A 14,089-nucleotide genomic window follows, 5' to 3' on the forward strand; every position below is an offset into this window, starting at 1 on the left:
AGAAAACGAATCGTGTAAGTGATCCGCTTTCCCAGAAATGCGGAATTTCGGAATTTGGATAGCATCGAAAGTCAACACTGTAATTTGTGCGAAGAAAAAGTTGGTTATTTATGGTTATTTTATCGTTCAAAGTTTTGTGTGCTGTAGAAAGCACAGTAATTAATTCGTGAAACATAGTATTTTCCAGTCTTAGTTAGTTAATCGTTGCAATAATGGTAAAGTTGTCCTTTCATTCCTTTTCCCCTGACATATAACGCAGGTCCAATTGCCCACTATGTTCCTCACATTACATCTGGTATTGATTTGTCAACAAATCAGAGCCCAGAAAATCAAGAGGATTGATACCAAAGCAGCCCTTTGTGATTTTTCATCTACAATAAATTATTATATCCTCAAGAGCACAGTCTTTCTCTATTTTATAAGTTACCGCTTCTACAATAATTCTATCCAGCCCAAGAATGCCCTGTTCCTTGACATACTAGGTGGTTGCACTACAGGTTCTAAGATGTCGCCTGTTGCTGCCCATATTTTTAGCTGTGATTTTCTTCTTAATATCCCTAGAACTCATTATTCCTCCTGACTTAGTCATATGCGCCTGTTGGTGTACTTTTTTTAAGGTTGATGTACTCTCCATTGCAGAGAAAAATAATTGACAAGTACATGGCTATCACCATTGATGGTTATCCCTATCGCACCATGTCCTAACCTACCTGAAACCTAATTTTAAAGCACTACTATAATCAATGGCAGCAGTTTTAGTCCGTCTGTTACCAGCAGTCAGTTGAGCTGAAACGAAGCTATTGAAATATGTTCGGCCAGTGCTAGGTGAAGATAAAGCTAACGTCGTTCACTCATTGATTTACATTATTTACGTATGCTATCTTCTCATGCTGTTTTAACCTAGGTGAACCTACATGGTCAAGAAACTAGAAATTATTATTTTGCACCCAATATGATGATTTTATCTTCATCGATTTGTATTTTTCTCTTTTTGCAGGGGAATGAAGCTTCACTACCGATGGAGCTTTGCTCCAATTGTAAGTATTGTTATACCATCAGCCTGCTATCACAGGCAATCTATTAAGTTTTATTTCTCTTCTTAACTGCAGCGATTAACATAGAATAGATTTTTCCTTCATCCTATTAAGGAGATCCCTTTCATCTGAAAAGATCATTAGAGAAGAAACTCTCTGCTGAAAACCTCGGCCCTTACATTCAGAGTCCCTTGTCGTTTTTGGGATTCTAACAAGATTCATGCAAAATACAATGAGACCATTGGAAAGAAAACTGATGGACTGAGCTTTCTTTCTTGCATGCAAGGTTCACTTAGATCCACCAGGCATGATAAAAGTGTCGTCTTGTATAAACCAGAGCTTACATTTGTCACAGATGTGAAGTGCTAGTGTTGCACTTACAATTGGATGTATTTCTATCAAACGGAACTATGTGCATTAAGACATGAGCCCTGAAACCCATAAGAATATGTGCATAACAGGGCTAACGTCATAATGCACATAATTCCGTTTGATAGAAACACGTCCAATTATTACAAAGAATCAATGCAAAGTATAATAGCTGAATATTGAGTCAGCTTCAGGAAGAGGAAAGTGGACCCAATTGGTTGAACAAGATTCCAGTTGGTAACTTACCTCTCTAATGAGCTTGTTGAAAAAATATCTGCAAGTCAGAGCAAAATGACGTTGAAACCTCAAAAATGTGTATTTCAGTTGCAGTGGTTCAAAATCTTTACGTATGCTATCTTCTTTGAGGAGGCTGAACCAAAATCATGGCTTGAAATTTGCACTGAATGTTCTTTACTTAGAGAAGAAAAATGATGTTTAGTAGCACTCCACGTAAAAATTAAAGTAGTATAGGAAGTCTTCAACACTGAAACCAGTGTTCGAAACTCACCTTTGAGTTTCAGGAGCCATGAGGCCCATCAAGCTTGATTTTTAGGGGCCATTGTAGATTTTTCAGGGGCCGAATTGACTTTTTGCCTATATATCACGGCATATTTAGTTAAAAGTTAGAATCCGGTGCCGTGCGTTGACATTTCAAAAAATCACCAAACAGGAAAATTAGGATTTTATCGAGGGGGGGGGGGGGATTGGCAATTTTTAGAGGCCACGTCGGCGCAGAGCCTTTTTCTTTCAGGTGCCATGACTGATTTCTTTGGCGCATTGGCGCCTGTGAGTTTCGAACACTGACCGAAACCAAGATACACATTTTTGCCGTTTCATCATTGATATGTGACTCCACAGGACTCAGAGATCTTGAAAGTTATCCTCTCATCAAACTAAGAGGAGTCTATTGACCTTGATACCATTTACCAGGTTAGTCCAATGCCTAAGTAAACTTAATATATTGCTGAGAGTTAAAAATGTTAATTTATTGTTGTTAATATTATTATTTATTTAATGTTAATATTTTTCAGTTGATGCTGATGAAATCAGACGGTTAGGCAAACGGTTCCGAAAGTTAGATTTAGATAATTCAGGAGCCTTAAGTATCGATGAATTCATGTCATTGCCAGAACTACAACAGAATCCTTTAGTCCAACGTGTAATAGATATTTTTGATGAAGATGGGAATGGTGAAGTTGATTTCAAAGGTAAGAATTTTTTTATATTTACCATGGCTGTGCAAACAGTGAATTTCTCAAATGAAGCAAATAGCGAATAATTTTGCCAATTATTTGCGAATACAAAACAAACAGCGAATAATTTAAGTCAAATGTTCACAACTATGAACAGTAATAACAATCTAAAATGACTTCTTTCAGCGCAAAAATTCACAAGTATTACAAAAGTCGTTAAATAAGTGTGATTGACTTTTACTCTTGGAGCAACTAAGATGCACGGGCCAATTGCAACTGCACAGTTGTTCGTAAACTTTGGCAAAGTTGGTTAAGATCAAAGGAGATCCAAGGTTCGCAATGTCTTGAAAGTTCCAGCAATGTTTCATAATTGCCACTTGGAAATTTGTTATTTTTGACAGTGCAAATATTTGAAAATTCGTTATTTGTGACGGCAAGAATATTTGCAAATGTTAAACAGTGTGCGAATCAGCGGAAGCGAATATTTGTACAGCCCTAATGTTTAATCAATAATAAGCAACAACAAGAAATTGATCAAAGAGTTGCAGTACATTTTTAGAAAAAGATGAGCTAAGAATATCAGTCACAACTCGCTTGCTGAAGATGATGGGCAGGAGTCTATGGAAACGGGTGTTTGAAAATTTAATGAAAAAGGCGAAGGAATTTAATAGTTTTTTCAGGAAAATGGTGTGAATTTCTAGTCAGTTACTCAAATAGTTTATTTACAACATGCAATCAATATTTTACTAAATAGGGGTTGAAAATGTCCTAAGTCATTGATCTGTTATGATTTGTAGTCATACATTCTTGTGTTTCCTGCGATCAGAAGGTTCTATCTAATTAGTAGAAGTGGTCATGAAATTTTCAGAAGTTTTTTAAGCTTCAATTATGCTGACTATGAAAGTTATCCCCCAACAGCCTTAAAATGTACAAATTGTGAAAATACCACTATCTGCAAATGTGCCAGCCCTCCTTAGATTCTCAAACAATGACCCTGATTTTTTACCATTGCAAAGTGACCATCTGGGGGCACCTAGCATCTATCAGTGGGTTGGATGAGTATAGGTATTGTATTTGATCATAAATCTTCATAAGTTCGTTTTCCTTAAATTAATTTTTCCTTTATTTCAGAATTCATCCAAGGTGTCTCGCAGTTTAGTGTGAAAGGTGATAAAGAATCAAAATTAAGATTTGCCTTTAGGATCTATGATATGGACAATGATGGTTATATTTCAAATGGCGAATTATTTCAGGTGAGCTTATTGATCTTGGCAGATTTCATGTAACCTTGAATTTTATGATTTTTATAGTACAAGGAAAGTTAGAACCTGGGGTACCTTAATTTTCGAATGAATGTTCTGAAGACCATTAAGTAATTTGCACAATATTCTGTGTTCAATTTACCAATGAACTGGGTAGCTTTTTAAAAACGGTTAATGGACAGGAAGAACAAGGTTCTTTGGTATTCGAAAGTTTAAAGCAAACTACCAATGATTATTATAGCTATCAATATCTCTCAAACGACTTGTGTAAAGCGATCATGCAGATCATCCTTAGTACAGAACTTCCTCAATTTAAGTTTCTTATTAGAGACTACATCATCTGAATTTAAAGAAAAAGCTCTCTAACATGGCTGGCGATTCCTTGTTTTGTTTAACACCTCTCAGTTGGAAATACTCTCAATCACAGACAATGCATTGACTTTCATTTTCCTTTCTCTTTTCCTTTTATCTTATGTTATTGACTCCAAAGTAATAGTTTTGTCGTTTCCTTCCAGGTCCTAAAAATGATGGTCGGAAATAATTTAAAAGACACTCAACTACAACAAATAGTTGATAAGACCATTTTGTTTGCCGATAAAGATGAAGACGGAAGGATAAATTTTGAAGAATTCTGTTCGGTAATATATATTTTAAGTCTATATTCTCAGGAAGCTATCTTTAGCCCATAGAATTATGCAAGTGCCAAAGTTTTTTTCCTAAGTCATGGAAGTAGTGTGATTAATGAGCTTGTTTAGTAATGTTTGATTCCTGCATTTCTGAAAACTAGAAAGTGCACCGAGTTCACAGGAATTTTTCCTGATTTTTTTTTAACAATATCAACCCATGAAAAACGAGCTTAAATTTTCGTATTTTGAGCTCTCATTTGAACGCGAGACGGCGGGTCTCTGTCAATGGCCGCTGCGGCCGCCCGTCGGAGAATGACCACACTCCTCGAGTTACCCACTGCAGCGTCCTGTAGTCCATTCGGAATGCAGCACAATGTCTTAAAGTCCATGTGCGGGCTATAGGACGCTGCAGAGCTAACTTTAACTCGTTTTTCGTGGGTTAATATTGTTAAAAAAAATCGGGAAAAATTCCTGAGCTCTGTGCACTCGCTAGTTTTCAGAAATGTGGGAATTAAACATTACTAAACAAGCTCGTTGGCAGAGTTTCTTTTTCCATACCTCATTGGTATGGAAGGGGGGTAAAATGGGAACTCTACTCCTAATTTCTAATTTCTTTTTAAGTTTTAAGCTTTTTTATGTTTTTTTGCTGGATCTTCCTAGACAATTACTTAGGTGTGTATGGTGGTGGGGGATTGAAAATGAAAAATATTCTTAATAAATAAATAAATAAATAAACAAACAACAACAAACAAACAAACAAAAAACCTGAAAGAAACCTCTTTTACTCAGACAATGTAGATCCCTGCCCAGCAGCATCGTCAGCAATCAGATAATTAGAAATAGAAAGACAATATTTACTACTTTTGTGCTGTTTACTTTTTTGTTTTGAAAGTTTACCATGGAAAATGAACTGAGACAATGATGCCAAAGTCAAACATGTCTATCCTTTCATCCGAAATGTGATGTTTTCTTTCCTCCCCTCCTCCTTTTTGAAAGTTACTCATAACACTACCAAATATATAAAAGTATCGGTAGGTAATGTACAAGGAAGAAGTTCTCATGATTAGATCACTTTACTTCTCTGCTCATCAGCAATGAGGCGTCTAGAAATACTTTGACAATCCTCTACAATCTCCTTGGAGGAAGTTGCAAATAGACAGGATTGAAAATCTTCAAGTTGGAAATGTCTAGAAAATTTTGCCATGATGTATTAGGAAGGCCCCGCCAAAATTTTGAATGTTGCTCAAAGTAACTTTTTTGACCAAAAAATGTACCTAAAATTTTAAATCTCTGAGTGCAACCGTTCAAAAGTTAACAAGGGGGGGGGGGGTCCAGATTTTTAGATCACCCTGCATGTATCAGTTACCAACGTGAAGAAGTCTATGTTATTAGTATATTCAAATTACTTTAAATCAGAAAACGCAGGTGCAAATCGTGAATTTTGTTCGATAAGAACCTAAATCAAAATTGATCAAAAATCAATAAGATGGGTGAGGTTGCAACTCAGAATAAAACAACGAACAAAAGCTGCTTCTAGCTGCAGTAGCATAGAAGAGCGAAACTAATCAAATTGTATATCATCATAGTTGCAACACTCGACCCGAAAAAACTAAAGACATTGGGTTCAGATGCTGCAACAAGGCAGTCTGACTAAACTTCAAAATAAACGCGAATTTTCCTCCCCCAGACTAAGACGAATAAGAACTCAAAATAAGTGCCAGAAACCGCAACAAGGCTATCTGGACTTTAGCTCTCTTCTTAGCAGCTCAATACAAAAAATCGGCTATAGGTGACCGCAACGTGGTTCACCTGTTAACACTCGCGAGAATTCGCGAGCATTCAAAAAAGGGGGGTTTTAGTCGCACTTGAGGTGATCCCTTATAGGTTCAAGACCTTAGGCGCAACAAGCCTTTTTAGTCTTGTCTTAAGGGTCTCTCGAAGATTGACTCAACAAAAGATCGCACCGAGGAGTTGACTCATAGATTCAAAACCATAGGCTCAACATGCCTTTTTAGCTTTGGCTTGAGAACTCCAAGGTTGATCACAAAAAATCTGACGAAACACGGAGCACGTGCTCAGGCAACAGTGTCCGGTCCGGGCCTCTCTTCAAAAGAGGTGACAATAGCTAAATAGACGCAACTTGTCTGTAATCTAGCCATCGCCGGGTTGGGATTCTCGCTCTACGTAACTCGTCCCAGAGACACTGATTAGGAGGAATCAGTGGCCGGGCAACCAAAACTAAAGCTCGCCAATTCTCGCGAATAAAATGAACAACTTAGTGCTAACAATACAATACACAATAAATCAAAGGCTACTTAGTCACAAATGCTAACAATCTATCCGGCAAGTAGCAAGGTCCAGGAAAGAGGACTTCATTTGAGCAAAATCAATGAGGAAAAAGGTACAAAATTATTAGCTCTCAGGCCGGCGATCTCAACGCGATCTATCGGCTGAAAGCTAAACTACTTGCTCTCAATTTCAGCTGCAATGCTAATCGAAAATGTAGCCAATACGGAACAAATTTGTTAGTCAGCGATATAAGAATGAAATATCTTGCATAATATTTTTGGGTGGCAACTTTGATGAAAACCTCAAACTATAGGCTTCAATTGCGTGTTTAAGCAGCATCTTTTCGTCACTGATTCCCTGTGATAAGTCAATCCATTTTCATTTATACATGGTGTTTTTCTCCTTTCCTCTTGTTTCAGATTGTCGGTAACACAGATATACACAAAAAAATGGTCGTCGACGTCTAAAGTCATCAAATCAAATTATATCATTTCAATCGTTCTCACTGAACTGCTGTGTCACTCACCTCTCATCTCTAAGATTTGAATAACTTCTTATTCACTTATTTATTCATATTCATCTAGGATATACTTTACCTATAAAAAGGTTAATTTTCAAAAATGCTTAAAGAGTCTTTGCTTCTCTTTTTCACTCTTTCATCATCAATTTGCAGCAATTCTGCTTTTTGTCTCTTCCACCGTCTAAATTCTAATTTCTAAAGAAACTTTCTACTTTATTATTCACAGTAACTTTTTTTTGAAAATTCTTGTTTAATATGATAATTTTTGATGGCAGTGATTGGTTATTTGGTAGAGACGTACGAAAACTGGTTAGATCTCTGGTTGTAAGTACACATTTGATTTTGCTTTCTGAATAAATTAAGGGTAAAAAAATTAATAATGTTTATTAAAAAATATTTCTGGGCTAATTGTAACAGCAAAAGAATCAAAATTTTTATCTCTTTCAACTAATTAACACATTTTGAAAGTAGGCTAACAAGGGGAACTTACGGACCTGCCGCCTCCGATTGGGCTGAATTTTTTTTTACAGACTCTATGGACCAATTCTAGAGGTCAATTTGAGCCGTTTTCCCGAATGCGCAATAGGAAGGGCGTAAAAAATTCCCAAAAGTTGCGTTTTCGGCGTGTGATTTGGTCGTGCGGCGCGTGGCAACACTGAAGCAGCCTCTAGTACCGCTTTATCGGCCTGAAGGTTTCAGCGGAGTCCGGAGCCCTACTGCACACGTACTGGTTCCATGATAGTGATGTCCCGGGTTCGATCCTCGACTTTTTATTTTCCGCATGATCACGTAACATTTTATTTTTAATTCTTCATCCGCATTTATAAATCAAGCAGTTCCGATCACTATCCCCCCCTCCCTCATTTTACGTACATTTTCCTCCGATATTTATTCACATTGGCCACATATAATCGTATGAAACTTCATTGATACAAATTAATGAATTAAAAAGCAAAGGGCTAAAATAATGTGTTTCTTGGTGACCCTTGCCTGCACATGGGTTTGGGGTTGCTCTTCGATTTATTTACACATTACATATTTTTCCAGGAAAACATTTGAAGATAATGTAGTAACAAATAAGGTTTTCTTTTGCTTTTTAATTCATTAATTTATATCAATGAAGTTTCATACGATTATATGTGGCCAATGTGAATAAATATCGGGGGAAAATGTACGTAAAATGAGGGGGGGGGGGATAGTGATCGGAACTGCTTGATTTATAAATGCGGATGAAGAATTAAAAATAAAATGTTACGTGATCATGCGGAAAATAAAAAGTCGAGGATCGAACCCGGGACATCACTATCATGGAACCAGTACGTGTGCAGTAGGGCTCCGGACTTCGCTGAAACCTTCCGGCCGATAAAGCGGTACTAGAGGCTGCTTCAGTGTTGCCACGCGCCGCACGACCAAATCACACGCCGAAAACGCAACTTTTGGGAATTTTTTACGCCCTTCCTATTGCACATTCGGGGAAACGGCTCAAATTGACCTCTAGAATTGGTCCATAGAGTCTGTAAAAAAAAAATTCAGCCCAATCGGAGGCGGCAGGTCCGTAAGTTCCCCTTGTAAGTCGTAAATCTTTCTCAAAGGAAATTTCATCTATCCATGTCTGCCTCTATCATAATCAAAGAATTGGAATTGTGTAAGGTAGAAGTCTCATCCAAAAAAATATTCCTGTACAGTTGCTGAGTATTTCTTTACTTTCAACTGTAGTTGCACTTGCCATCATAAATTATTTCATAACTTGCTTGTGTAATGTTTACATTACAAAGCAAATAAACTGAGATGTGTCCTTCAAGTGTATAGTATGTAAGAACGATTGTTTTCAAATTAGGATGGAAGAAAAACAAAACCAATTAATGAGTATGTTTCTCTCACATCCTATTTTTTACTTTTATTTATAATTATTCTGAAATAAGCGCAATAGCCTTAAATTAATTTTAAAAGGATTGTTCTGAATTTGCATGTACTACTTTTCTGTTTTACTTTGAATAATATTCAGGTTCTATTCATATAATCACCAGTTTTTGATTGAAAGCACAGTTACTAGTTCTACATTTTGATGAGTAACAGAAAAATTAGATTTCTATCTGTCTCATTAAGTGTGGCAAATAGGGTATCGATGCAACGGAACTTCAAACATTTTGTCCAATGAAACAGATTTTGTGGTCTGTTCCTGTGCCAATTTTTTGTTTTTACTCTTCTATCCAGTTAGTTGTTTCACTGATTCCTTTCGCCATTCGGAGGTCCATGAAGCCTCTGAGTTTGAAGGTGTTCCTTCTGCCATAATACTGTAAAAAGTTTTGTTCTTGTTTTAATATTATTATTTGGTACGCAAGGAACAATACCGCTCAATTGTAGTACCAAAGTTCTCACAAAGTATTGGAAAAAATACCAATCGGCCATTCTGAGTGCGCCTTCAGTAAATCTTCAGATGGCTCTCTTGAATTTTTTTTTTTCGAAGGACAATTCAGTCATTGATTTCACTCTGCAAAGCACAGATCACTTTCGTCAGAAGTACTTGCGAACAGTTCCAATTAAGTCGCACCACACAAAGAAAGAGGGGGACAAATTTTTTTACATCTCTGACACTTTGGAAAGAAGTCCATCGTTTTGTGGGTACAGAAATTTTGGTCCTTAATTTCCCAAAAAATTCTGTGGCGCATGGAAAATAATCATTCTTCAAAAACTGTATAAAATTTTTTCTCCTTGTTCATTTTACCAAAACAATGGATAGTACGGCCAGTTTTCCATACTTTGAAATTTTGATTTTCCTGATATATTGACGCCCTATTGTACCCACCTACGTGACGGATTGACTCATCGGTAAACGCAACCACCTTCTCTTTTTTTCTAAGCGGTATTGTTTCTTTCGCGATGATGGATGCAAGATCTTCTCATTCAAAATGTGAGGAATAACTTGGTCTAAAGAATAGGCACTGCTTGTGATGAAGCTATTTTTTGTTGATTTTTAATTATATATTATTAACTGACTTACTTCTTCTGGAATGTTAACGTTTGTGTCGCAAATTGATAAGAAGGTACTGAATTTGATGAAGAAGTAACTTCTTGTGACCAAGGCCAAAAATTGCCGATTCATTTGCCAGGGCATTGAAGCCCTTGCGAGAGCAAAATTACTTTCAGAGCTTTCCAACCTCTTTGAGCGAGCCATCTGAGGTCACTCACTTTACTGAAATTGCTTTTAATGGACTTTTTAATACTTATGGTTGTTTCGAAAGCTTTTGTTTAGCAAGCCTATATCCAATGCTTCAACCTAACTTGCCTTGTCTCTACTGTCTGTCCAAGGTGTGTAAAGGAAGTGTACAGTATATACCATAACAAGGAAAAAACTACCAGACTCTGAATAGAAGTGCTTAATAGTCTGGATTCTTGAAAGCGTGATTCTTTGGCCTACTCTTGGTGAATTGTTGTAAATATTACCTCGTTATAAAGTTAGCCATTTTCTTTTGTGAATTTGAACATGTGCATTGTTTTAACTTACATATTCTTTTACCTACCAATTTTATTTTTTGTTTTTCTCTCTTTATACCCTTTTGGTCTTTTTATTTCATTTTGTTCATCATTGAGTTCAAGTATATTTATTTTATTTGTCGATAAAGCGCATTATTTATATTCTTACCACTATTTGTAAGAAATTTTTTCTATCAGATATTATCTATCAAATCATAAGTTATAAAAAAATGTGTGCTTTTCCAATTATCAGAGTGTTAATATTATCGAGGCCATTTAGCAGGAAAAGTTTAAATCGTCAGATCATCATTAATGCAAGACTCTCTTTGAAGTTTGATAGTTCAACAGCTGTATTGAAGCTTATGCTAATTTGCTCACATGAATACAATGAGTTGATGTGCAAAATTTTGAAGAACTATGTGATCTTTAGATTGAATTACCAGCAAACATAACCCAACATCTAAGTACCAAACAAATGTTAAAGTACTTGAGAAGTACATGTTTTTACCAGTTTGACTTTTAATGTGTATTGAAACTAGAATTCATTACAACCAGAGGAATATCTCAGGTGCCTGATCTCAGAATTACTCTTTCAGAAACCTCTAATTTAAGTGAAGACCATCGAGAAGTTAAAGTCGAATTTTCATCGGTCAAATCAAGGACTGAACTCAATGTTAGATTAGTTTCGCTTAAATTGAAGGTTTCCAAAAAATATTTTTTGGGATTTCGCAGCTATAGATTGTCCTTCCTGATGTAATGGATCCAATTTTGTCCAATACTAAGAGTAATACCTACTTGTATTCCAACCAAGATTGCCACTGTCAGGAAAAACTGGAAAATATCAGGGAAAATGATGAAAGTATCTGAGAAAAATTGTTAAATCATTTTCATCCTGCACATCCTCAAATGTCAGGGAATTTCACCAAAATTTGTAGAGGAAATCAGGGAATTCCATTTTCTGTATTTTGTCGCAACTCAAACAAACATATCTTGCTGGATATCTCAATTTTTGGCTATCTGCATCCAATGTAATTCTCTCTAAGATCACCTTCTCTCAGTTCAATGCTAGAGTTTGTGCCAAATTAATGGGCCTTCTTTAGAAATCTGCTATCTTCATTTTAGCATTAGAGCCAGATGCAATGATGATTCTCGATCTTCTCATAACGTTGGTCAATCAGTTTGGCGTGAAGTGTATACCTGCACAGCCGGATTTAGGCATAGGCCACCTAGGGCGGCAAATTTTGCAGGGTGGCAAAAAAATGTGCAAAGAGAAAAACAAAATATAGCGCCACTGTGCTGCCGTGCAGGCAGCAAAAGCAGCTTAAATTATGTGATTTTTTCTACACAAGGCGTAAAAGCGGCACCTGAGAAATTTGTTTTCTATTTTGAAGAATGCTTTGGCACACATTATTTTATTACCAAAATGCAACTTCCCCCCTTTGCAATTTAAAATTTGAAAGACGATGTTTTTTTGACTCAAAACCTTGACGGCCTAAGGGCGGCAAATACGTAAATCCGGCCATACATACCTGCCTGATAAAAATTCTGAATTGGAAACTAACCATCTGTTTAGTTAAGTTCATTGAGCTTGTATTAAGTATTTCCAATTATGAAGTGGGCTTGAAATTTTTTTAATTGTAAAATTCATTGTTAAATATTTTGATGAAGTTTATCTCATTTGTGTGAGACACTCGATGAATATTATAGTCTCAACTTGCTCTGAAATCTATTCTCTCAGTTAGGTTTTAGAGCATTTGAATATGGCATAAGTCAATGAAATGAGTTTAAATAGTTAAAAAGTACAAATCATGTGAATTACGTTAAGGACTTTGGCCAAACTCTGGATTTTACAATCAGTTTAGCTTTTAAAATGACTTGATAGGCAGCTGGACTGTCTTTTAAATCCTAAAAATGTTAGTAAAATGCTTCTGGAAAAAAGGAAGAAACCGTTATTTGCTGATAATACGCAGCTCTCCTTACAAACTCATGTAAAGAGATGTAGGTCAACAATTGGAGTCACAAAAAATTTACATTCAAAATACATCATCTTGAGAATCTCAAACGCTTTTTTCCTTTACTCTTCATACTTTCAATGCTAGCCGAGTTTCACCTCCACAGTTTTTTTAAAAAATCTTTGCTCCTTCTTGCGTATACCTTTGTAATAGGGTAAGCTTTCAATAATGCAACAAGTTCATTTCAAAATGTGTCAAGTGCTTACAATAGTTTGTCAAAACCAAATAATTGCGAGTGCTCACAGACTATAATAAAGCAAGAACTGGGTTTCTAGCAGTCTAGAAAATCAGGGATTCATGGGGATCTATTAAAGTCACGGAATTAGCAAAATGTTGAAGTTCTGGCGCCATTTGAGCGAGGAAAAACAACTTCCAAGTGCCTTCTTCCATAATTTGAATGTCTAGAAGTGGAAATTGTATCAAAAATTTAGCAAAAGTCATGCAGCGTATGTGCGAGGAAAACAATTTAAATGAAAGTGTTGTTTGAATGTCTGAGAAAGTCAGAGAAATCAGGGAGTTCGAAAATTTTTGAGTCAGGTAAGGGCAACTAAAAGGCAGGAAATTCAGAAACGCTTAAATGGGTGAAAACCCTGAAGAGTCCGTCCACTAGTGATGTTGTTAACACGAGTCCAGCTTTGATTTATTCATAATGAAAGGTATTATAAAACAACGCCGCAGCAATAAACTGAAATTTTACTATAGGGTTATTATTTTTAATTATACTATTAATATTGAACAATTTATTTACTACAGAGCCGAATCCAGTGCCAAACACTCCCAAGCCTTGCTTTTCCTTGACTATTAAAACTGCCAAAGATGACGATCTCTTTGCTTTAAGACCCATTAGGAAAATCGACACTCGAACTCTGGAAGTTAAGGACTAAAATTGAAAAAAAGGCGAATACCCTTAAAGGTGACTACAATTTGATTAAAAAATTATTGCAGCCATTCAGGTAATTGGTGCTGTCAAAATTGAAAAACTTTAAAAATGCATCAAATTATAAAATCCTGTTGTATTCGTCAGAAGATTAGCCTATGAGATTCAGCTGAAATTTGCTTGAAGTAAAGGGGGCCCCATGGTCGAGGCTAAAAAATTTAAGGAGATATTCTGGAGCTCAAAATAAGACTCTTATTGTTAGTCCTTGAGCAAGGGCCAAAAAATTGAACCCCTCTCAACTTTTAAAAAAAAATGTAATTTTTTTTTTCATTGTGAGCCTCTTTGGTGACAAAATGTTGTGAAACTTAGAATGCTCCGACAAAAAATTATTGGATAACCCTTTGGAGAGAAGTAATTGTTCCAAACTCTGAAT

General features: G+C 36.1%; 1 protein-coding gene across 1 annotated transcript; it reads left to right on the forward strand.

Annotated features, from left to right (window-relative positions):
• Positions 1-60: 60 nt before the first annotated feature.
• Positions 61-12,829, forward strand: LOC109033461 (calcineurin subunit B type 2). Its single transcript, XM_019046088.2, has 6 exons — positions 61-215; positions 998-1,037; positions 2,435-2,611; positions 3,728-3,849; positions 4,374-4,496; positions 7,193-12,829. The coding sequence occupies exons 1-6, from the start codon at positions 213-215 to the stop codon at positions 7,238-7,240; spliced, it is 513 nt and encodes a 170-aa protein (XP_018901633.1). The 5' UTR covers positions 61-212; the 3' UTR covers positions 7,241-12,829.
• The last annotated feature ends 1,260 nt before the right edge of the window (positions 12,830-14,089 follow it).

Source organism: Bemisia tabaci, chromosome 4 (assembly GCF_918797505.1).
Source record: "Bemisia tabaci chromosome 4, PGI_BMITA_v3".
Lineage (NCBI taxonomy): Eukaryota > Metazoa > Arthropoda > Insecta > Hemiptera > Aleyrodidae > Bemisia > Bemisia tabaci.

What these genes read in the sequence shown, in the direction of transcription:
- LOC109033461 (XM_019046088.2), top strand. An exon ending in GATGGAGCTTTGCTCCAATT is followed by an intron (nt 1,038 to 2,434) that starts GTAAGTATTGTT and finishes AATATTTTTCAG; the next exon opens with TTGATGCTGATGAAATCAGA. An exon ending in TGGTGAAGTTGATTTCAAAG is followed by an intron (nt 2,612 to 3,727) that starts GTAAGAATTTTT and finishes CCTTTATTTCAG; the next exon opens with AATTCATCCAAGGTGTCTCG.